This window comes from Manduca sexta, chromosome 20, assembly GCF_014839805.1.
Source record: "Manduca sexta isolate Smith_Timp_Sample1 chromosome 20, JHU_Msex_v1.0, whole genome shotgun sequence".
NCBI classification, from domain to species: Eukaryota; Metazoa; Arthropoda; class Insecta; order Lepidoptera; family Sphingidae; genus Manduca; species Manduca sexta.
Window position 1 is genome coordinate 11,833,210 of NC_051134.1, and position 25,957 is coordinate 11,859,166.

The window sequence follows — 25,957 nt, forward strand, 5'->3', positions numbered from 1 at the left end:
ATTGGCAATTAAAGAATTTAAATTCACGTCTAGTTAGTGATTAGTTCTCGCAGTTGAAAGAAAAACGTAAAAATAATTAATATGCATGGATATTTCGGCCTTTAAAATTTAATATGACGAAATTTTAAAGGCAGAAATATCCATGATTATTAATTATGTTTACTACCAACTAGACGTGAATTTAAATACAAAGGTGAAACAAAATGTATGAAAATAAACCTTGAGGCATCGCCTTAAGAAAATGTCTGTTAATTTTGATAGTTGTGTGTCTGGATAGGAAATGCTCCGCGGATCGGGAATTACTGTACGACAGCGTTATATTATAGTGACAAATAGATGCAATTCCGTACGTGTTCCGAATACAGCGCGACGTTTTAGCGAGATTTATAATCCGACACAGCGTGGCAGTTGAGCAAAGAAATTAATTCTACGTGTCGTTTTGTGCGTTCCCGGTGGTGGAACAAAATCAATACAAAGATATCCTTTACGTCTGTATACACCGATAGGGCCAAGGTTGAAAATATTCTGCATAGTAAGGGCGATATCTTAAATTATTCATGATGAACTCCAAGTTTGCGGTTCGAGTTAAGGAAGTCGGGAAGAAAAATACAGAACGGGCCGAACCGCCGCGAAATAAATACAGAAACGCTGACACGAAACTCTTTTCTATACCGTTGTTCTGTGATTTATCAAGCTAGTTGCTGTTAGATTTATAGCCCTAATATACATTAATCCGTGGCTCTTTGTTTTTGTTGTTTTGTTTGGAATTTTGCTATAATAATTACCACATTTATTGATAGGGTTGTTATATTTATAGCAAGATTGGAAATAGGAATAGACACGAATGTCATAAGTTACTAATATATTACTAAATTAAATGATTGCGAAATTAGTAAATGTGATCTACATACAACAAGCGAACTCATAGTTACAGACTCTAGACGAACCAACTGTGATAACAAAAAACGTTCCCTCATCATTCCATCAGGCGCGTCTAAAACGTATTCATAATGACGAAAAAGAAAAAGGGCACCCGAAGCTAGTGAAAAAAGGGTATGCGGTTTTAAAATTAAAAACTGCTGAATGGTCGTAATATTTTTTTCCTCGTGTGTGTCGTGTAAGCGCACATTGGCATTTCGCATCCGGCGCGCTGCATTTTAACGAAGCCCCGCGTGCGAGCGCCGCGCGACCGGCAGATAACGGAAATTACCAGCTCCTGGCTTACACATCTCGTTGCCAGCGCTAATGCCTACCGGCCACATAAATCTCGTATTTATTTACTCTCGCAAGAGAAACTGAGCCGCTCGCGAACCGGGTTTTTCAAATCTGCACTTACAGGCTTCGATTTTTTTACGTCATCAACATACAAAACTGTCTGTCCAGTCTAAAACAACATTTTTTGCGAAAACTAAATTTAATGTTATCTTTATATTTCAACACACACATGGAAATATTATGAAGAAAGATATCTACACTCTTTAAAAGTAGGTACATCTAAATCAACTTCAAGCCCTGAAAATTTGTCAATTTTTGGAGTAGGTACACGTTTCTACGCTTTTATAATACCAATATACCTAGACTTCAGTGTTTCATTGTTACAATGGTACAAATTAATTCCGTCCATTCGTTTCGAAAACGCCCTCAGGTGTTAATCTTAACCACGTAAAAGTTTTGCGAGCAAAGGGCGGCGGGCGAGCAACAAGTTTTAACGAGCCTCACAAGTCACAACCCATCGGTTTAATTACGAACCGGTAGATCTCAATACTAACAACGTCCCGTGACGTCACTCTGCTATCGTACAGAATAATTTATATTTAATTTTTTTATCGAAGTTCGGCAAAGTTGCTTCTTGCAGCTGATGTTAAATGAAGTAAAGCCTAAAGGAAGACTGCCAAAAGATACAGGCATCCCAGACAGTCGGCACAGTTAAGCTGGCCTGCATAATTATTACAAAACATAGTTTGCCGTCTGCTGCATGGTGTCATAGTGAAAATTTTTGTCTAAATTCTACACTTGCTATAGATGTCGAATTGTGTTAGATTTCGTCTTAACCTCAAATAATTCAAGATGTAACCAACACAATTTCAACAATGCATGTAATTATATTCGAGTTTAAGGTAACTCGCAGTCGCAAACGCCTTGATAACGTTAATACGGTAAACACGTATAATGTTTGCGTAACTATGAACCATTGTCTCCAACAATACAATACAATTTGACTTGTCAAGAGTCTGGAAAACGTAATAAACTTTTTTTACGGTACTATCATTATGGTTTACCGACTCTTGTTATGGATTGAAAGAAATATTACATTAATATTCACTTTATAGCTTAGCTGACAATACCGCGTCATTCGTCAGTATTATAATTATTAAAAGATTTGTTATAAAAAAAAAGGAAATATTGTCATTTAATTAGTTAATATAGGCTGTATGGTCGATGGTTGTTACTGATTAGTGAAATAATATAAACAGATAAATTTACACTTTAAATTCACATGTCTCTATGTTTTGTTTAAATTTATGTAGGTATTCACTCATGTAATTAGGATTGTCTATCTAGTCATTTATTGTATCAATGTGAATTACACACAACATCTTTCAAACTTGAACTATGTAGGTTGTTTGTATGCAATGACATATCCAATATTCTTTGAAGAGAATTGACGACACAACTTAGTTTGGCGATGCCTCTATACGCACTAGACACAAGTATCAAGTGACTGACGATGTACCAAACGTGATCCCTAGCATCCTCAAAGCTTTATCTTATTCATATAATTTAACATATTGATTTCGCAGCCAAGGGTTACTTGTAAACCTTGTTATGTCAACGAACACGTGCAAAAACGAGTTTTAATATTTCCCACTAAAGGAGTTCTTGATCTCCATAAGGGTCAAGTTTATTGCCGCTTATAAAAGAGTTTTACGCTCTCAAGCGCCATATTCGGCAGACTGGTTTACGTTGGCAGGATGCATATTTTCGCACCGATGAGTACCGGTTGTCATCTGCTTAGCGACGGATATGATAATTTGGCAGCAGTGACAGTATGGTCAATAGATGCATGTTTAACAAAAGACAGGTGAAGGGAGTTTTTACCACAGAACAATAACTAAAGCCATCATTTATATGAGGTTTTTCCTTCACGACAATATTATAAATTGCCATTATTGATTGGGTTTTACACAAATAAAACTTGAAGTTACGCAGAAACAGGAGATTGGAATCGTACGTAATTAACGGTGGTGAATAAAGTCGTAAAACAAGATGACATACAAGTTAAATTTTTATGCAAATATTATAGGAACAGTGGCTGTTATAGCGTACAGAAACGAGTCGAAAGCAAACGACGCAGGAACACTTAACTGCAGACTGTTTGCTTTGGAAGGAACGTACCGGCGTTATCGGGGCGGCCGTCGCCACTCGCCGGCAGAGAACGGCAGCCCCGGCACACAACACTGCTTGCCGCGCAAACAGAACCTAACAACGCAATTTTATTTCTCTCCAAAACGCCCGATACTACTGCGCGTGACAATTTACGAAGTACATACATGTCACGCGAGTGCTCGGCGTGTGTGGAAACTTGAAGACGGCTCGGCTACTAGCGTATGAAGCGTTCAAATGATCTTGTACACAACTTCGGCTCTTCATATAACGAAACTAGATGCTTCAGAATTTTGGCAAATTAAATTAGTCGCGCCGTCGTGTACTCAACGCGCGACGCGTCTACTGATCGAGTAAGTAAAGCGTACCTGTCTCATAGGAGCTTCAGTCGTCAAACTCTTTGAAAACTTTAAGACATGCCGATTATTATAATCAATAATGCCCACATAAAGGAATTTATTTCAAAGTCACATTTAATAGTACATATATATTTTAAAATGTATACTTAATAATCGAGTAGAATAAATGTACATATTTTAAAAACCCAGCATTGCTAGATCAGGTAAATAAGAAAATTCCGCGGGGTAATTCCTTTTGTAGTACAAGTCTTGCGTAAAATGTAAAAAGAATAACGAGATTTGTAGAAATTAACTCCTGCGAACTTAGTATATATTTGCAAAGAAATCACGAGAAAAGTGCAATGGCTTGGTGAAACATCGTAAAACGAGAATGAGAACACTTTAGGATTAACCGTATTGTAAATATGTACTCGTACAGTGCTGTGTGTACACACGCAGCATTCTTAACGTGATATGTAGTTAAATCTATCTCACATATCTACGGAAATGATGCCGTCAAATAGTTGACAAAGAACATAAGTACGGAGACTAAAAGTATGATTTCTCAGCGCGGAAATCAAGTTTGCCTCAACTACAAATATCAAAAAGATACCGTCGTCAAAATTCATTATAATCCCATTATAAACTCGTAGATATTTCAACGCATCTCATTCTTTTTACAAAGTAAATGCGTAATGTTCCTTTCATACATAAGAAAAATTCAGTAGAAGTAAACAAATATAAAGCGACATGCTATAAAACAAGACAATATCGAGCTTATTAGGGAACATTTCTGGAGTTCAATGTTTTCTATCATTTACATTCAAAGGGTTTGTATTTAGACGATTGTGTCTTTTATATTCAAATAAAAGTTCCACGGGGAACGTGGGGAGAGCACCCTTGCGCGTGAAGGTTCAATAACTTGTAATGAAAACAAATGTTGCTACAAACGCGACCCTTCCTGTTTACTCGATACCTACGTACTTATTTTCCGATCAAATGTAATTTTCAGAAGCGAACGAAACGCACAAAAACATGATGAAATAAAGTATTTGTACGGGGTCAAATGCGAAATACATTTTATCTGTACATTTAGCCGTAAATCGAACGAGAACTCTGATTGAATGATACAAAGTGCTTTTCCAAGATCTATATGTGATTTTGATTGATTTATTCCCGAACCAACTAACAATTATTGGCAGTTATTATTTAATGACTTCCCTGAATATACAGGGAAGTCATTAAAAAATAACTGCAAATAAAAAATATTCAACATGTTTTACCTTATTACGAACGTACTGCGTAAGTTTTATTCAGCAGTTCTATAAGCGTCCATATCTGCAATTCGCTTCACATCATGAAAGAGGATTGTGTTCATGCTATTCAGTAGGAGCACATATTCAGGTAGGTCGTTGTACTGCCACTGCACAAGGCGAAATTGCATCTACAACACAGTTGAAACGGCAAAAATGCAAACTCCGCGCACGGGTCGATGCTGTTGACGCCAAATTACCATTCCACCGCAGCCTACAGACGAATGAATTTGTAACATAGAATTCGATTGATTTTATGAGGTTACGAATCAGGTCAAATGCCACCTACCCATTCATGGGACGTTAATTAACGATGCCATCAACAATTTTTGTGCGAAACTTCATCTGCGTACGACGGCAACAGCCGACTGACAGCCTGCTATCGAAGCTCAATTTCCGATTGACTTATTATAGTTAGCCACCGGTTTTTACTGTAAAAGGCAATAAAATCCGAGCGCCAACATTGACCCAATAACGCGAGGGTGATTTTGTAAAAGGGAAGGAACATAATTTAAAAATATACGGCCCGTCTGAACGTGTTGAAACCGACAACCTCCGAATGAAATTACGAGGGTCGCGACGGCCAATGAAATAGGTCGAATGCTCAATAATAAATTAGTGCAAATTTTCCGATGCAAGCACGAGTCTGCAATCAGCCGGTGACAGTGCAACGAGCAAATGGGATTAAACTTTGTTAAACGACCTTGCGTTGCAATCCATTTGGTGTGCGACACGCTGTGGTGAAACTTGCTCGCGAGGCGCATCTCCCTTCCACATCCACATCTCCACCTACAGCTATATTCGCATCTGCAAACTGCGCGAGTAGTTACAAATTTCTGCAGTTAATTTTGTTATTGCACGTTTGCGAAGGAAACTTAATGGCGGGTACCATAATCGGATTAAAACCGTGAAACGTGACTACCTACTCCATTCGACGCGAGTCATAAAGTAATTTGGGCATATAATGTAAAAGTTTACATGGATTAATTGCATTTCTTTGCGTATCGTTGACATTGGCTGTTCTTTTTTTAATAAACGATAAATCTTACTATATGTTTTCACAGTATAGCATCTTAAAGAAGGTGAATTTTAGTTAAGTCTTTAAGTTCAAACACCAACACAAAAGTATAAAGTGAGTTTTGGAGCTTCGCTAACTTTGTGAACGAACGTTTCCCTTGTGAGTGCAGCGTCGTTGCCAAACTTCGGCACGCAAACCCCTTGTGGTGAAGAAAAACATTGTAAACTTTATTAAAATATCATGTGCGGGAACACGCCGGTATGTTTTTACACCAATGCACATGGGACGAACATGGGACTACACAGATGTTAATTTGATATACATTTCGTTGCGGATGTTTCCATTTATATCTTCGGCAATATGAGACGTTGAATTTACATATTGAATAATAACTGTTTATTTGTCTCTTGATCAATAATCCGTATCTACTTGTTTGTACATAACTGTTCGGTTCGGACAGACTCCGGGAAACCCCCGCTCAAAAAGTGGTGGGGCGCGTTTCGCGGGTGAAATTACCTATAATGTATGTACTGACCGTGTCTCCGGTGCGCGTAGGGGTCGCTGACGTCGCCCTCGCGGTAGATCACTGAGTGCACCTTCGTCCGCGTGCTGTTGGGCGGGAAATACCGGCGCGCGTGCTCCACGTAGAACGAGCCATCGTGCGCTATTATCTTCCCTTCAAACACGCCCTCCGTCACCGAGCCGAACACCGTCGAATGTGGATCATCTGTGGGCAAAGAGAATACCATGAGTTCCAGCAGATATCGCCAACTTAGGGATAAGTGAAGACATTCAATCCTAAGTCACTGGATGTAACCTAAGAATTTCAAGTCGGTTCAGTTTGGCGGATCTTTAAGCCATGGCTCCCAACTCTCGCGCGAGACGAAATAAGGTCGCTTTTTGATACACTAGGTTTTACCATTTTGATCCTTTGAAATGTGATAAAATTTTGACTTTGTTCCTAGCACAAGATGAAGAGCAAACATTTACTGTGGTAGTCGAGCTCGTGACCCTCACTTTGCAGCCAGCTCGCCTGTCACACCGCAGATACAAACAAAGTTATAACTAATGCGTAATTTGTGACAGACGCATTAACAAACTGGCTAACAGCCAAATTTAAAACCTAACCGAGCTGATCTAGATATGGATCAAGATTAATTTCTTGCACTTATATTCCTTTCATATGATGCATTGTTTACGGAATTCAGCGAGGAAGGACAGTGACGTCACCTGTTTGTCTTAAATCTGTTCTCGGAAATTGGCGATGCCATTCAGCTTTAGTGGAAGAATGTGCTTGTAGTGTATTTAATTAAAATATTACTTTTTAAATACGTAGGCGTCATTGAGATTACGATTCGTTCTGTTTCCGTTTTGATAATAAAGCTATTGATTAACAACGACTATGTAGTTAGTAGTTACAAGTAGTTCAGTCAACGGTCGCAAAAGTTATCCAAAGTTCAAATCATTTTCAACTGTCCTGAGCTGATTTTTTATCCTTATTCATAAGGCATAAATGATTCAAATATGTTTTTTACCTGTTCTTATAACCCCCATATAGGTTCAGCCCAAGGTACTTTAAAGCATGTTGCATAACGAATTTGACTTAGTTTTTACGACCGGCTACCTATCTGGTGTCGATGCAGTTTAGGGAATAAAATAAATCTAACTAACAATAATATATACAATTCATTACACCGAAGCTATTTCTTTCCACATCTAGTAAGGTGAGAAGACGGCTCAAAGCCGAGGGCGCACATGTGCTCCTCATAAGACACGTCGCATCGAATTGATGTTTATCCAGCGTTAAATATTAATTCTGCCCTTCGCGCCAACTTGTGTGGTGTTAATGCTAAATATAACTCTGTACACATGTCGAGCCACCCTTTTTTATAATAATAACATTTTTACGTCCCCTTATGTTTACGGTACTTTACATAGGATTCAGTCTAGTTAGCTTATCTATATGACAAAATTTGAGAGTATATACGGTAAAGGCCCTAAACGAATACAGTAGTAACTATCGGAAGAGACCGGTCCTTCAATTTATTTTTTTACTGACTTTAGAAGCGTTCATGCAATCGACACCAAGCCGTCAAGGCGATGGGCTGATGGTGTTCTGTTACAAGCAGTGCGCATGATATTAATCGTCTTGGCGTCCTCCCTGATGTAATGCTCGAATCTGTCACACGCGAATGCTCTTGCTGTGTTATAGAACTGACCTCACATAAATGTAATTCTTTCATGACATTCACTAGGCAAGCGAGTGTCAAAACGTTAAAGGCATTCAAAGGTGCGGGTAAAAGTACCATTACATGGTTATAAAACACATTAATTACATTATCTACGCAGCGTTACTGGATGCGGGGCCGTTTAACCGCCTTGCTGGCTTGTTATCAGCAGTAAACCTCGGCGAAATTTTGATTTAACACGGTCGCTTTTCGGTTGCCATTACTGTTGATAAATAATTAATCAGATTATTGTAACAAAATAGCTGACAAACAAGGACGTGATGCGGTAAGTAAGCACAATTTCAAGACGGAAATAAGCCGCGGGTAAGATTTGGTATTGGTGTTTAGGACAGCTTAGTTTAAGTTTATTATTAGATTAAATATCACAATACTTCCAGCCCAAAAAAAAAATATATTATTTAAAATAATGCTTAGGCTTTGTGTGATAATTATTTTCAAATTCGAGTTCTATAATAATCATTACAATTATTACTTAAACCCTATAGCAGTATGGTATATATTTGAAATGCCTAAACACAATTACGTTCTATACACGGTCAGTATTCTCGTGACATTTATGACGGTAAAGCATTCGGTCAAATCGATTAAACATAGTTATGAATGGAGATATTTCCACTGCAACTAAGGGAATATTGAGACAATGATGACATTTATCAATGAAAAGCCATCAAAGATACGATAGAAACGGTTGGTTCAGCTCGATTCACTAAATTTATATTGAAGTAATTGCCAACCTTCGTGTCTCAGCAAGCGACCGTAGAAAGTAAAGGTTGCAGCGACAGTTTCCGCATCAGCACAGTTTCTTTGACTCAAAGGTATTCCAATGTTGCATAAATAGTTTCGAATACAATAGACGTTTACGACAAAGGACATAATAGTTATATAATTTGTAAAACAGTGCTCGCCATGTAAAAAATTAAGAAGCGTGGGAAGGAATCAAAAACCACTGAGTCAGTTATCAATAAAAAAAAACTACTACTAAATATAGTAAATTTTTATTATTAAATATTCAGAATAGAGAAGTGACCACACGGCAAATGGAGACGCTAGTAAAACGAAAGTATACCTTATTGATAATACCGTAAAAATGTATTTACTTTATTATCAAAGGTTAAAGACCCATTCTGTGTAGGAAACTCCGTCTAGACGCTGTGAGACGTCATCGGAACTAGAATAAATCTGGCAAACTGATAGTTGTAGTTCAGTAGCTTGCCGACTTCTATCGTGTTTTTTCTCACATTATTTCTATTACAGTTCGATATCATGGGGAAATCTATATCGTTTTCTTAACTTTACGCCGTACCGTTGCAGGTGAATCCTTTTCTTGGGCAACAATAACTGCCGAATTAGATTTTTATATTTGAACATGCTAATCTTTAGAACTAGTGGTCTTATTCTGAAAATTCTTTGGTTATAATATGAATTGCTGGTCACTATGGACTAAATTTATCCTGAGAATGGACTAATACCTAGACGGAGCTGCAAGCAAAGGTTAGTACGTAGATAAAAGTAAATTTTATTAAATAGATAAGTTTTAATTACCACGATAATTATACGAAGTATATAGGCTGCACGGCCACTATCCCTTTTCTAATAATTATTAAAAATTCACCCTACAGTACCCTCGTAAAAGTGGATTACAAATACAAGTACTTAATAACTATAACTTTACAAGCGGTACATTCAGGAAGCATTTAATTGCTTTTATATTTTGGGCGAAACGAAACGTAAGATATGACTTATGATTATTAAAATGTATCAAGCACCTATTCCTTTATAGCAAGGAATATAAATGTGTCCAATTAGCTTTGTTTTTTAAATTAATAATGCCTTTTCGAGAACTTATCACAAATGACGAATAGGAACACATAATAGGGTCAATTGATACGTAAGCTGATTATACTTTGTTTTTTTTCCTTAACTAACTAGGGAACATTGGTACCTAATGCCTATAGTTTATCGTAATATAAAAAGAAACTACAGTGTGATGTATGAAATTAGTTCCCTTATAAAATAACCCGAATTCAACAAAACCAGAACAAGTTCAAAAATAATTAAAGATAAACTAAACGCATTGTAATTTTTGCTATGTTAAAATCATTCTTAATAATAGGGCTCTTTTAATAATTATAATCACAACTGCTTGATATAGTAATTAATAGTATATCTAACATTACTCCGCATCAATTAATCACGACATACAACTTGCCTCCTTCAGATTCAATTAAAAGTTTAAGCATGACGTCATCAATTCATCGCATAGTTAGGAACAATACGTGGGGTGAGTCACCTCGTGCCAGGTGGTAGTCGAGCGGATAATAGTCGGCAACACAACGCACTGTATAATTGCGAGTTAAGTGAGCTCGACAATTACACACAATTCCGTAGTCCGCGAGCGATGTGATACGTGACCGACGCTTACGAAAGTGTTCGCTTTGATCACTTCACCACTGATATAACAGTCGAACAATTGAAAAACTATTCGTCACTCGAGGAAATATTTTGTAGTATCCTAAATCTTGCCCAATCAAGCTATTAGTCGCAGTATAATAAAACACAGCAATACATTTCTCAAAGCACAAAGGAATACACTCGGTTTACATTGAAGCAAAAACACAGATTTTTTACCCCGTTGTCAATCAATATCATTCGACACCTTCAAATTCCTTTTCAAGGCTCTAGTGTGATATCTAACGGATAAACAACCTTTCGTGAGAAGCGAGGTCACGGTATTGAACAAGCGAGCAGTTTAACTCCACTCTGGTGTTTAAACTAAAGACATGCGGTAAACCTGCATGACATCAAAGTATAATTTCTTAAAACGTGTAACTTTTGAACGACACAGCGAAAGTTTCGCCACAGAGCACCTTATTTCAGCGTACTCGGTTGCGATTTGAGCATTTACTTGATGTGGATTAATTAATAACTAGTGGTCGTCCAGTGGTCGAAATTCTACCGTCAAATCTATTCTATTATACAAAGCTGAACAGGTCGTTTGTTTGAGTGTTTGATCACGCTAATCTCAGAAACTACTAAACCGTTATTATTTTTTTCTGTGACTAATAGGAATCTACATTACTCCTGAGTTTTATAGGCTACTTTTAATCCCGCGAAAATAAAAAACGAGTCATTTATCCTAGAAAAACTTTTTCACGCAGGCGGAGCTGCATGCATAATATTTTCTATATGAACTTTAAATAGTTGGCATAAGTCAATACTCACCCTCTCCGTGCGCATAATGTGCTTAAAAAGGGATACGTACAACGTTTATTTACGAATTAATAATAGACTAAAAGTTGTACGTTACTGTGGTAGAGGCAGGTAAGTATTACATTGACAATGCAAAATGATTGGATAGTAGTTTTTGGTCTTGACATTTTAAGCGGTTTTATATTAACCTGAAGTGCTTTATCTTACTCTTCTGCGCATCAATATAATAGAATCTTGCCTACGATTGCATCGATGTTGTAATCCAAACGACCACGTTTCAAACAAATATACATTTTCCGGCTAAAATTGGGAAACCTCACCCAAATTGATTTTGATGAATAGATCTTTAAATCTTAAACCAGCTAGAACTCTTTAATAATTTGGCACATTCAATGCAAATGCGTCAAATCAATGTCATGGCAACCATTTGTACACCACAAATATGACAAAAAGAATTACACATTATTTTAAATAATAATACTGATTCATTCTGTTCGAGTTTAATTAAATTACATATGACATAGTTTCATGAAAATTATTTTAATAAAATAAATACATAAAAACACCTTTTGTTTTAATTAAAGGGAAGAAAATCGCAACGGCTATGTTAACTATCATCCCAGAATATGCAGTGGTACTTGCATCTGGTGCCAAGAGTTGATTAAAATTTTAAATATCTTCTATTGCCAGGTCTAATATTAGATATTATCTTTGAAGGTATGATGCGTCGCCGGCGACAATACGAACGTTTTGAAACCATCCGCCGTGGAATTTTACATGGCTTAATAATGCAGTGACCGTAAAACGATCTGAAAACTATCACACAAAAAGCCTATCGGGCAAATGACGTCACGAGGGGCGCGATTGCTCATAACCAGAAGTAGTGGCGGCAGCGCAGGTGTACTGACGGCCGTACGCTGTGTGCCGAATGCCGATCAAATTGATTGCACGCTCAACTGACATACGGGCACAACGGCACTAAATGGGCCCCGGATGAGTCGACGCGCCACGGGCTCCGTACTACCTAGACAGTAGGCACAATCAAGCGTACTCGCCTCTCGCCCACTGACATCAATAAACTGAGCTTGTTTAATGATGTCAGTGGGCACGTGTATTGCAATATGCGGACGTATTAAACACACATATCGCGGAACGTATTGAAAAAAAGAAGGATTTAATTAGTTTGAATAATGAGCCATGTTTTATTTTTACTGCCAATTCGCTCGGTGAACCGTGTCCCGAACGAAGATACGATCTCGATGGAAATTGTGGAACGCGCACTATCAGGCTGAAGTGGAAATGAGCGGGACACGTTTGACCAAATGGGACGGGACGTAATCAGGTGTTATGTAAAGGTTATGATTAATGGTCTACAGGCGGTGTGATAGCAGGTACTGGTTAAATGTGTAGGAAATACCTACAAACTACCAAATGTCCTTCAAGTATGGAATAAGCTTTTACACTAATTGGCAATTCATAAGATGAAAGATTGGATGGTTCAGGCAACATTATTGTAATCTGTCAAAATTGTGATGTTAAAATATCCGGCATAGCTGTGAAATTGATCGCTTAGTAGTCTATAGTATAGTCCGTGCCAACGGCAAAGGGTCCATATAAACAGATTTGTAGACCACATTTATGCATGTGAGTATATGTTGTGTCCAGTTACTATTCGGAAAATTGACTCTTTGGAAGTACTAATAAAAGTAATAAAATAATGACCATAGATTGTTAACGATACCAAAACCCGGTCACTATGAATTAATGCCTACGGATACAAGTAGTATCCTATTATTACCTTAGTTAAGTTCAATTTCCAACACTCACACTTTTGGGTTTCGCTGCGTGTGTCCGGCTTATCTTTGAGTGTGTAGCTTTCTAAAGGAGATACAAAATGTCTAGATTTAAACAAATTAGGGCAGTAGCGCTGGCGAGGCACTTCTCCTAACGTCGAGGATATTTATTTATAGACATAAAACAAAACACGCGCGCAACTTGTACGAGTTCATCTTGTTTATGTTTTATTAGCTTTTGCCCAAGGCTACGTAGGCGGTACAAAGTTACCCTTGGGGACCGGTGCATTTCCCGAAAAAGAAAACACAAACCACAATTTCTATCTGTAAATAGTACATCCGCGAAGTCAATATTTAGAGGAATAAAATTCATTACATGCGCTGTATAGAACTATATTTTTTACATTTTACGAATTTAATTCGATACTTGAATAATTTAATCATTATATTCTAAAATATTTTACTAGCAAATATCTCTCATTATAGCAATGCAGGTATAACGCTAGCGGTAGTCAGTGGTTGTACGATTCTCACAAACTATACTAGATGAAAATAACAAGTTCCATGTTACAGGTGGAAATTTAACAAGGCCTTGTAATTTCATGCAAGCTATATGTCTTCGTTAGGGCGAACCGAAGTGCATAGTAACAGCATTGCATTATTCTGCATGCACCCGCTCGCGTCCACAACGCAGCGCTGACCTCAAAACGCGACTTCCTATAAAACTATTATAACTATTCAATCCGACAACATACCTAGGATATTTTTAAAAATATTATCAATTTGTAACTTGCATCATACCACAAACACCAAAGAATTATATAATGCAAGAACTTGAGAATTGTTTCAGAAGTTCGCCCTGAGGAACGCCGGATAATGAAGAATGCAAAACAAAGGAAGGAAAACAACAGGATAAATTCCAGGTGTACCATAATCTCATGCCACAAGAGTCGACGACGAATTTATTCTTAGCAAAGGCAATAATAGTCAGTCTTTGTCAATTATTCGTAGACATGAAACCTAATTCAGCCACAACTATCAAACGCAATATGACCACAAACTTCTTGCGTGGAAAACAAAACCAACCCGAGTCGCCAAGTTCCTCGAATTGCCTTCAGCGTTATCTAAAACTAATAATAACTATTGCAGTCAAAGATAAATCACAATAGCTCAATGTATAATCGTTACTTATTGATACGTTATGATGTTTTATTACTAGTTTGATTGTTAAATAAGAATAATTAATTCAAATTCCTAAACAAATGACTAGCTTTTGCTCGCGGCTTCACCCGTGTGAAAGAGGTTTCCGGGATAAAAGACCCACTAAATATTTTCCCGGGAAAGAAAGTAGCCTATATCTTAAGTGTGATCTCAAAGTATCTTCATGCTAAAATTCATCGAAATCCGTTGAGTAGATTTTGAGTTTATACTGTTCAGACAAGCAGACAGATGCGTCGGGGCACTTTGTTTTATTATATATTTTTTATGACTTTTTAAGAGAAACAATTTCGTCATACGTGGTTGTTGCGTAACTTGAACCATTTTCGCAGCTCACGCAACGGAAGTTCTCAAAGGAATAAATTTTCTACGTTTTTGCAACATTTTTTTACTGCTGCGCTTCTTCATCATGGCATGATGATATATAGCCTAAAGTATTCCTCGATAAATGGGCTATCCAACACAAAAATATTTTTCAGTTGGAACCGGTAGTTCCAACAATTAGCGCGCTCAAACAAAGAAACAAATCTTCAGCTTTATATAATAGTATAGATTAATTGTAACATTGGCCACAAACGATTAATCGCAAACATATATGACGTAATGAAAACTAACAGAAATTATTGTGTATTCAAACTATCGATTCTTTACAACACACTATAAATTCTGCAAGCGTAATATAAAATAGTTATCCGGTTGTACTCTCATAACCTTGTTCTTTGAAAAGGTAAATTGTAATCGAAGATTTAACTGCATTTTTATTAAGGAATATTATACAAAACAATTATGTTAAGAAAAGAAACTAAATGTGTATTGCGACTTAGCGGAACTTAAGACGGTTAAGATTCTATTTGTATTACACTTATTAAAGATTTAAATCTCTTTTAAGTGTTTAAATATTGTCAAATATAACAATTTCGCCAAAATTATTTTGATACATTTTCTTGATAGACCTTCATCCCGCGTTATTGTTCCGGCAATGATACATGTTGACTTTTAAATCCATTTAAAACATTTATTCCATACAGCCAAAACGGGCGGCGAGTGTTGTTCAAACAGTGTAAATAGTTTCATAGCGCACGTAGGGATTACGTCATTGCATTAATTAGTATTAAAGCTAAAGCCGCACGCATACAGTTACACACAAACATAAAGTTGCGATGGTTCCGCCGGTAAATAGTAGAGAGATGTGAAATGCTCCCGCACGAACCGCACGGATCCGAAAATGTTTTTAGTAACAATTTAAAAGCGGTTTGCAGAAAAACCCGCGCACATTTTTCTAGAGTCAAGAGGGCCGCAGTAGCTGTTTTATTTTATCAGTGAGTAAATTAATTTTATTCATGTTGCAGAATGATTTATGTTTTACTAGTATCAACTTTCAATAGCATCACGGGCATGAGAGTTAAACGAAAGTAAATAGTAAACTTCAAATGTGTTTACACACTGATAAAGTTTTGCTTTAACGTTTAAATTATAATTTGTTTGTTTAATATTATATTAAAATATTTTGGTAAGTTATAAAACAGAACATAACCGATGTAGTTAATTAGTTTTACGAAGAGAGAAATTAAATAGGTATCATAAAATAAAATGTTTATTATATTAATTTACAAAATACTTAAGTAATATGTTAGATAAGCCGTTTGAGGTGTGACAGGGAGCTGTCATGTAAAACATATGTTGCAACTCGGCGGTTAAGTGCATCGGAGAGCGGGTAAGTAGGGCGACGAACTGCGATCGATGGCGCGCCGCCCTCCGCCCTCCGCGTACAACTTTATCCATTTACACTGTTCCAAACTTTCACCATCATAATGGCCGGCACCCGCAGCACCTTGAGCACCGGCGTCGTCGGGCCCGCGCGCGCCGCACTCGGCCCTTCTTACTGCTTGTGTCCACCGCCCACGCATCCTTCGACAGGAATCCCCGTGCCGAGCGACAGTTATTGGGTGTATTATCGGGTCCCAATTCTCGAAATTATATTCGCCGTACACGAATTCAATTACGGTAACCTTATTTGCCCTCCCCCACTTGATATACCCGGCCCCGTTGATTTCGGAACAAAGGAATGTGCGGCGTTTATTTTTTGTAAATAAAACTGTTATGAATTTCTTTTGAAAATCTGTTCTGCATATTTTGCGAAACAGGAATGCGGGGGAAATTTCCAACAGAGTAATTATTTACATTTCGTCCAAAGCGTAGGTAAGGCCCGCCCGTCGGCGCGCTCTCCGCCTCACTCGCCCGCCGACATTAAAAGTCGAGTGGCCGCCGAAAGCTCCCAATTAGCCGGGACTTTGACGCCGTCCCACCAGTAATTGCAAAAAGAAATATGTTTTAGTGCTCTTGAAGAATTATTAATGCCGGAAACGGGTATAGCACGGGGCTCTGCGGGAGCAGCGAGTCGGGTCGGGTGCCGCCACGCCAGACATCCTGGCCGCGAGGGTGCGCGCCGTCAGTTACCGTTCAGCTTTTGTTTGATTAAAGAGAAACACAATCGCGGCCGACACACTGCGAGCGGGGACTTATTAAATTTCCCCTCGGGGTGAGAGCAAACAATAGCGTCTATCTTGGGCGCAGATAACGTCGGTGTACGCGGCTCCCGGTTACAATGGACGGAAGCCGGTCCCGAGTTGGGGCTGTCAGTTGCCCGCACGCCGCGCCACCTACCAACTTTGTGGCTGTCTTGTCAGTACATGAGTGTTCCACTCCGCGATAAACTCCCTAAAACTCCTCATTTCAACTTACTTCACTTTAAACCAATTACCGCTTTTTTTTACATTTCACACGGCACAAACATTTATAATTGTGTTTTTAATTACGAATAACATAATAATGAACGTTTCATTACTTAGTTTAAATATAGTCTTTAGTAATTAACTACCTATTTACGTCAATGACCATAGATTAGTTATATTATACGAATAACTCAATACTAACTTACCGGCCAATTCACCGTGATAGATGTGTGATGTATCGACTTCATGCGGCTCTCCTCGTGAGCCTTCAACCTACACAGAAGCGTAAGAGATAAAATAAACATGAATGTCGTATTTTCTAAGAGTTTCAAAATCATAGTATTATGGTAATAATAATAAACTTAATGCATATAGAATTTCTAAACTTAAAAATTCCATTATGTCAATTCTTTCGTGTTTTTTCATATTTTTAAGTTCCATAATTGCGATAATAATTTGCATTTTATATAATTATTAATAAAATTACCTGGCAATATGGCCTGGACTATAACCAAACGAAGTCGTTAAGTTAATTTATATTCTTATCTTTAGCGACATACATTTTTGACATCTCAAGTATTAACGAACATCATTGACACAAGTCACGTATTTACCTTAAAGTTATCGCTAAACGCGGAGAGGTCCCTGCGCAGGCGCAGGTGGAACTCCTTGCCGTGCGCGCTGAAGTGCAGACGCAGGTCGCGCGCTGCGTCTGTCGAGCGCCGCACACGCTGGTGCTGTGCATGTAACGCATCCGAGTCGTACTGCAAAGGCTCGTAGTGTTCTATGTATTCGTTTAGGCGGCGGCGAGATGCTGGAACAATAAAAGTTATTAATTTAAAAAAAATATTCCGGTTTATTTATGTCGGCGCTGTAAAGAGACAATGCTGAATTTAAAATGATTAATGCCTACGTTGGTCTAGTGCATTTTTGTTTCCTAATTGTGAGGCTCTAGTTTAGTTTCGCAGGCCGGAAAGCAAGAATATGTGTGTTTTTGATGTACGGAGTATGAAAAACAAAATTTTGGATTATAATTGTCCTAATTTTATGTTACGGTTATTCTTAACTACAAAATTAAATGGAATTTTAAATTTGTTTGACCCAAAATCTATATTATATTATTACGCCAAGAAAAAACTATTTTATAATACGTTTTGGAAAATATTGATGATGTATAATATTCTGATAATTATAACTTTAAAATTAATTATTAGGTATATAGATACGTAGATTTATATTTTTAGAACTTTCTTTTTTTTATTTATTTTTTTTTAAACTAGCGCATGTTGTGGTTACCTGTTATTAGAATTGCAATTAGTCCAGATGTTTTCTTTTTTTTAGTTATTTCTATGTAACATTGTCAATTCTGTTGGTAATCCTTAAAAAATAAAATATTTTTTAAGCATTTTGCGCGGACACAGGTGCGTTAGATTTGGTAGTAGTAGATAATTTAAGTTCATATATAGGAGTGCAGAATAACAAAATGTATGTCTTAATACGGGTTACAAGTATATTAAATTCTATGTTCGAATTTCGACCAATGGACCACCACTAGTCGATGTAATTATTTCTAATAGTATATTCAATATGAAGTTAATACATTAGAATTTCCTGTTATCGAGTCTTTGGTAATTCTATATTATTTCTTATATGGATATGTTCATTGCATTGTTCTCTCTGCAAAATAACCGTGAAATTTTATGTGTCTCTAAAAGTTATTCATGTCGATTCGAGAACGTCGACATTTCTGAATGTCTGCAAAAGGGACGAGAAAGCTTTTCGCTTTGACTAAAGAGTAGACGAAGATAAAATAGGTTCCCAGCTAAGGAGCAGGGACAAAAGGGATGCTGAATAGCGGGAAACGGCGTAGATTAAGAAAAAAATATGTAAATCCAACAAGCGATGACGTGAACTGCAAAATAAGAGTTGAATAATGTTAAGAATTTTATGTTCAGGAAACGGTAATAGTAACAGTTACTAACAATATAACAATATATTATATGATATATTAGTAGGTAAGCATTATGTTATATGTCGACGGTCCCTACGTATAATATCGAATCTGCAAAATTGCATTTTTGCAGATTCAATACTTAGCGTAGGGACTGTCGATATTTAAAGGGTCCTTATTAAAATAAACTGCATTAGCACAATAAGAATCGAAGTGCTTATCGCCATAGTAATTAACACTAAACAAGCGATGTTCATTCCACGGTCCCTACGTAAAGTATTGCAAGTGTAGATTCGATACTATACCTAGGGACCGTCGATGTTAATACTGGTGTTATCTACCTATAACTATAATAACACATAGTTCGTATCCTGTAGCGCCTGACTAGCAATTTAATAAATTCTAGTCAAGTGAATTGTCCTGAGCGGTCTGATAGGACATGCGACTGCATACATCAAATGTCATTGAAGATTGCAAATTGCATTTAGGTTTTTGAAGAACGTTTCCTAATAAACTAGTACACTAATCGAACAATCGTTGTTTAAAACAAAATGTAGATTCTATTTGGGCATGGAGCGGACTATTCGGGCTGAAATATTATGAACGAAAATTCCCAAGAAATTAAATACGACACATGAATTTCACCTTTAGGTATTTACTATATTTTATTATACCCAATTATTAGTGTCTAAGTAAAGTACTGTTGCGTTGTATTCCATGAAATATACTCAGTATATTGCTTTCTATAATAACGTGGTAAATGAGTGTCCATTACTTAATATTTCCATGTTCACATTAACCGGTACCAGATGGAGCTACAGATCGGCCTTGCTAAATTCCATTTACTCGCTAAACTTGTTGAGTTTGATTAAACAACACTCGGAACGGAACATTGAATACGCTTCCAATTTTAGTATTGTTCATTGCAAAAGTCCGAAACTTTCTGTGTTATTCGATACTGAACGACTGTTATACACAATTGGAAATAAATACCTAAGTAGGCGCTTCAAAAGTTCACGATTCAAATATTTTACAGATCTTAAAAAGGTAACAATTTTTTTTACCAATGAAAAAGTTAGGTTATCTAATAGGTAATTAATAGTTTTGATTACTTTTTATACACAAGATTATAAGAGTCATAGGTACTATCAACACATCTCGTACGTCAGACACTAAGTTAATACTCAAGCAAATAAACATAAAAACAGACAACTAGCAATACCTCGCAGTGTGATGTATAGTAACAATAAATTATTATGTGCAAGATGTCTGGTGGATATAGAAGTTGTTACGTGGCAAGCACACGAGGCACGTAGAAAGCTCGCCAAACAAATGGCCCATAGATTCCAGTTAGGTCATTTCGATAAAATGCAACAAACGAGCACGGTTAACGCGAGATAACCGAACTTTGTGGCCGATTCAGAAGTAACGCTAACACTGTGTTTAACTTTGAAATTACTTAGTAGTTATATCTAAGTTGCGTTTTTTAATATTTAAGATATGGAAGATTTATTGCAAATACTGCTGGAGTTTCAACAATATATTCCTATGCAAATATTATTTTGGGCACAAACTTTCGGATTGTAAAGTCTTGTCAAATGTTATATTCAGAAGATGAGAAAGCTCTAAAATATTATTTACTTATGAACAACACCTACTCTGTATTCTCTACCCACGTAGCTGCTCTACAATTCATAAAAATGTTTCCACGAACAAGCAGCACAGTTTTAGAATAAACAATAAATTCTACAAAAGGACTCTCCCGGGTGCCAGCGAGCTGTGTAGGCGCAAATCTGACGCGGATAGTATCATAAAACAGGACATTAATCATTCATCGGCGCACGTACGGAAATGTGGACGTTGTGGTGCGATATCCGAGTGGCACATTCACACATTCACGTTATTTTGTCCGGGGGAACAAAATGGCGGGTTTTGGCTTTGCAACAGCCACCGTGTCAGTGGGTCAGTGGGACAGGAGTCGGTTTTTTGGATAATGGATATCCATCTAACATCGTAAAGCTGCAAAACCTGAAACCGCACTAATTCCAAGGATTATTATTTATCAAGGACTCACTTTGTATGTTTTGCCTTTTACTTCTACGAAAATAATAAACACGGTAAATTGTGTGTGGACACTAAGATAGCTTAAATACATATAATGTATGACATAGCACCTAAGTTGGATCACACCGAAAAAAGACCCTTCGACCACGCTAAAACCACTGACTTAACTTCTTAAAAAAAAGCCGTTTAGAAAAGTCTCACTTCTGGAGAGTAGTGTAATGTGTGTACGTATAATACTGGTTACATAATTCTGATTATTGAATGCTAAGGTCTACTACTTTGAAACTTTATTTTTTTTTCGATACTTTTGGGAATACAGAGTACAGACTAATTTGACTTGAATATATTAAGTAGGTAACCAAAACAGCTTTCAATAAAGTTGAGTATGCCATATTATCTATTAGTGTACATTTATACGTATTAACCGCCAGCTTGCACAAATATGACTTTCATAAACACGATTCAGTAAATCTTTGCGATAATATAACGAAGTCGCGTGCTCATACCTGTGCGACTCGCGAGCTCTGCTTACACGAACAACTTTGTCCATACAACTACTCGATATAACAAACTAGTTGACGTTGTTCGTGATTATTACGGCATGTAGCTCTCAGATATAACTTGCCGAGATCTAACAACCAGTTAGCGGCCGAAACTTCGCTAAAGATAACATTAATTAACATAAACTTGTGTGACAGACGCTCAAAACCTTCTATCGTTATAGTATGTGTGTTGTACATTTTCTAAAAATATAACATTATATTCGCATTTTAAACGTCACTTTACATGCAGATAGATTTAGATCAGCGATCTATTCAAAATAACGCCGGAGAATAGACTATATTTTCTAGACTATATTTTCAGCATTATTCAAAGCATTTGCGCTATAGCAACATGAATGCTTTTCTGTCCAATATACGCTTCGCTGTCTACACTACGTAATGGCCATTTACAATAACAACTTTGCCTATACATATTGCATGATATTGCAACGTAAAATTGAAAATGAGATAATTAACGTGAGTAATTTCACTAAAATTCCACAATACGAACGTCGGTACGCAAAGGTCTATTTAGCTAACACTGTACGTGACAACCTTACATTAGAAAGGCGAGTACCTGCCGCGGACTCCTCAAAGGATTTATGGATTACTCCACTGTCCTTAGGGACTCGGAACTTTGCCATTCGTGGATCGTTAACTTTCTTGTTGTTCCGAAATCATTCACTTTGAATTACTCCAAAGTTGTGTGATTAATAAAATATCCAAACGCGTTCGCCTCATTATGTACATTCAAGCGATACATTTATGTGTTAAATTCTAATCTAGATATTTAGATATTACGAAAATATGTTGAAAAAAAAAATACTTATTGAAATAATGAACTCAATTTCAATATTATCCTCCAAACCCTCAGTTATGCGTGAGGCTTATGAATACTTTATTAATAGTTATTAAGTATCCTACAGGGGGTGAACTAACGCGCTGTAATTACAAACGTTAATAAATGACGTGAATTACAACGCTGGTAATTATTACCTTCAAACGGCATTACAAATTTTCATCGTCACGGAACGCGACGGATTTGTCGAAACAAACTTTGAACCCACGCCACGCATCTGCTAATAGTTAATCTTGTTAATCAAATGTTAAGCAGATAGAGATATTTAATTAGTTAGCAGCAAACGGAAAGTGCTTTCGTTGAGGACACTAAACTAGCCCGAGCGAAAGAATACCCAGGGGAAGGGACCAATTACTTAGCGACCAGTTACGTCGATTCAAGCTTTCCCTTCACGAACTCACTCCAATATACCACTGGCCTATTGAAACAGTCTAGCCATGAATATTATAATTTACTACGTCCAATAAACTTAACAGACGCAAAGTTTCACCTATTATAAATTTAAAATTAACTTCACTAAAACAGAAAATATTAAGGATCGGTTTTAAATTCAATGCAGTATCACGGTAAGCAGAACAATCAACGTACAATATAAAGGGCATGTTATAGGTACACGAACTGTTCTAATTGATAAACTGCGTCCAGCACGGAGACAATTGGAAATGTTCCTCGTTCAATTAAACCGACACGACCGGCCACCCCCCGGCCGCGTCCTACTTTTTTTTATTGAACGCTCCGACAAACACATGTTTTAACTGCTTGTAAAACATGCAGACTCGTAAACTCGTTAAGTATGTTTTGTTTTAATTTGAATATCGGCTAAACGAGATCCGAAAGATTTACACGCTCGTAATACTATTTGTAGATCATTACATGGTTCAAAAAATGAGCCGTTTTTGAAATGTGCACTTGAAGTTTAGTGTCAGTAGAGGCACAATAGTTAGAGAGCACTCTCGCAAGGAGTCCGTTGTCGTCGGCATGTGTCGCTAATTGCCTTCGTTGGGCACCGAGTGCGCTGCGCGACGCTCCGCACTGCCTTACATTCTGAGACGTTGTATCTGTATCAAATTGCTTATACTTACTAAACTGTCTTTTATTGGCGAGTTTCTGTATGTGAAGATTCAATTGATTGATTACGTCTTTGGTGGCTTTGGGAAAGATTTGTTCTAAGCTAAGGATTTTCAATGGACATAAATAAATCTGGCTAAAAGCCAGTCAGTCAATCATATTAACATTGTATAGAGTATATGATTTAATTCTATTTTAATTTACCTGGATGAAAACAACTTAAGCTGCTTAACCACAAGCTCCCGGGGAATTTGCGTGATTTTTGACGGGAAGAACATATTTTCGACGAAATTGCATTTGTGCCCAAAGGCCGATAGGATCGCTCCCCGTTACATCCTAAATATATCTCACAATTCGCCCTAGCGATAAGGGCGTTTGGTAAAACACCCATCATTTATTTCCTTCCCAAAGTTCTGCAAGAGAAGTACAAGAGTTATCTATCTTTCTACATACACAGATGTAATATAAGGATAATTCACACAAAATCTCAAAATGTGTGTCCTGAGTATTGATGCTCAGTCATATGTATTTATCATCCATTTAATATTTTTATTTCATTGAAAGTTATTTAAACTAATATTGTTTAAACAAAAATCCAGATATTTTGGTAAATATGAGAATATTCGTAATGATTCAATATCACTTATATGAATATTTAAAAATAGGCGTACTTTATGCCAATGCTTTTATCGCACTAGGGCAATATGGAAAGCCGGAAATCAATTTAAGTGCGTGTCCGTCAAAATAAAATCATTCCCACATTATCTCATTATCATGTGATTCAAGAGAACACGAAATAGGATTCATGATAATTATCACTAGTTTTAAAAACCCGAGAGCACTCTTCATAATATATTAATAGAGGTGGATTTTTCTGAACATTATAGAGAGCCTATACAAAATAATACTTAATTCAAATTATTTAAAAGTTACATTTTTACGATCATTACTGCAATGGGTATATTATAAAGAAAAAGTTTGCATATGTAGATATGTTTTATTTATTTGTATTAAATTTCGGGGAATAATATTATGCGTACTGAAAATCCTTAAGCAATCTAATAAATTATGTGCATGTGGTTAGTAGTTTTTATTAAAATTTCTCCCTTTCTCTTTGTTTTAAGAAAAAACATTAGTTTATATTAATTTATCGTTTTATTCAGCTTGTCGAACACGTATTTGAAACGTCTTCAACACAAAAACTTTTCACCACAAAAGCGATTTAAAAATTTCGAGGTTTTGCGAGAATCACTCATAACTGCTATTATATAAAATCGTGTGACGGAAAACATTTAGTAAGCACACTAGTTGCTCTTCAGAGAGCTATTTCAGAGGATAAATACTTTACTTCCGATCCGTATGGGTACAAGCTGAATATTATTATAAAATATATTTTCCGATAAATGTTGCGTGCAGCCGAGTGGAAATCTCTTTAATACTTCAACAAACGCCAGCAGGATATCGCCTTGATATATAGTATAATAGCTAGTGTGCGAACTGAACCCCGTTCTCTTCAGTGTTCCACTGACCCAATTATTCTTACAACCACTTCTTAGTGACATAAAAATATCTGTCATAACTTTTTAAAACAAGTCGCTAAGTGGAGCGCTACGCTTTTTTAACAGGGACCATTGAATCGACAATTTAATAGTACTACGATCTATTTTCTCTCTGCGTTATGAAATTTTAAGGGCACCGCAACTACATTAGTCACTAAATAAAATAGTTTATTTATAATTTATTTATTTATTAATTAATAAATAATATTTATTTAGTTAATAATATTATAGTTAACATTATCCATGTGGAAGTTGATATGACATTTATTTTATATATTTTATTAACAGCAACCGGATGACGCTCAAACCGCAAATACTAAAATATGATCGGGCTATCAACATTAAACATTAATACAATATTATTATTGCTAAAATTAAATCAGTGATATTTTATTAGTAAAGTGCGTCAGAGATGGTGGGCGTAAGATTTTTAATCAGGAACCCTCATAGTATTTGATTTCCTATTCGTGCATGTATTATATATCCACATTCAATCCCCATTTAACCAGTATCTAAAGGTATATTGGTAGGATTTTATATGGACCCTTGGCCGCCGAATTCTATGGTCCATCATTAACGAGAAGGACTATTGTTTCATCCTAAGAACCTGCTATCTGGTACCACAAGACCGGCAATTTCATGTAAATTTATAGTCAGTG

At 36.7% G+C, this 25,957-nt stretch overlaps 1 protein-coding gene across 1 annotated transcript in view; it reads right to left on the bottom strand.

Moving 5' to 3' along the window:
* Positions 1 to 25,957, bottom strand: part of LOC115448198 (disintegrin and metalloproteinase domain-containing protein 10) — a 68,764-nt gene that overhangs the window by 16,797 nt on the left and 26,010 nt on the right. Inside the window, exons 2-4 of the mRNA XM_030175552.2 lie at positions 17,870 to 18,069; positions 17,462 to 17,528; positions 6,589 to 6,780 (exon numbers count right to left, since the gene is read on the bottom strand). Coding sequence (XP_030031412.1) covers positions 6,589 to 6,780; positions 17,462 to 17,528; positions 17,870 to 18,069 — 459 coding nt within the window. The remainder of the gene's footprint in view (positions 1 to 6,588; positions 6,781 to 17,461; positions 17,529 to 17,869; positions 18,070 to 25,957) is intronic.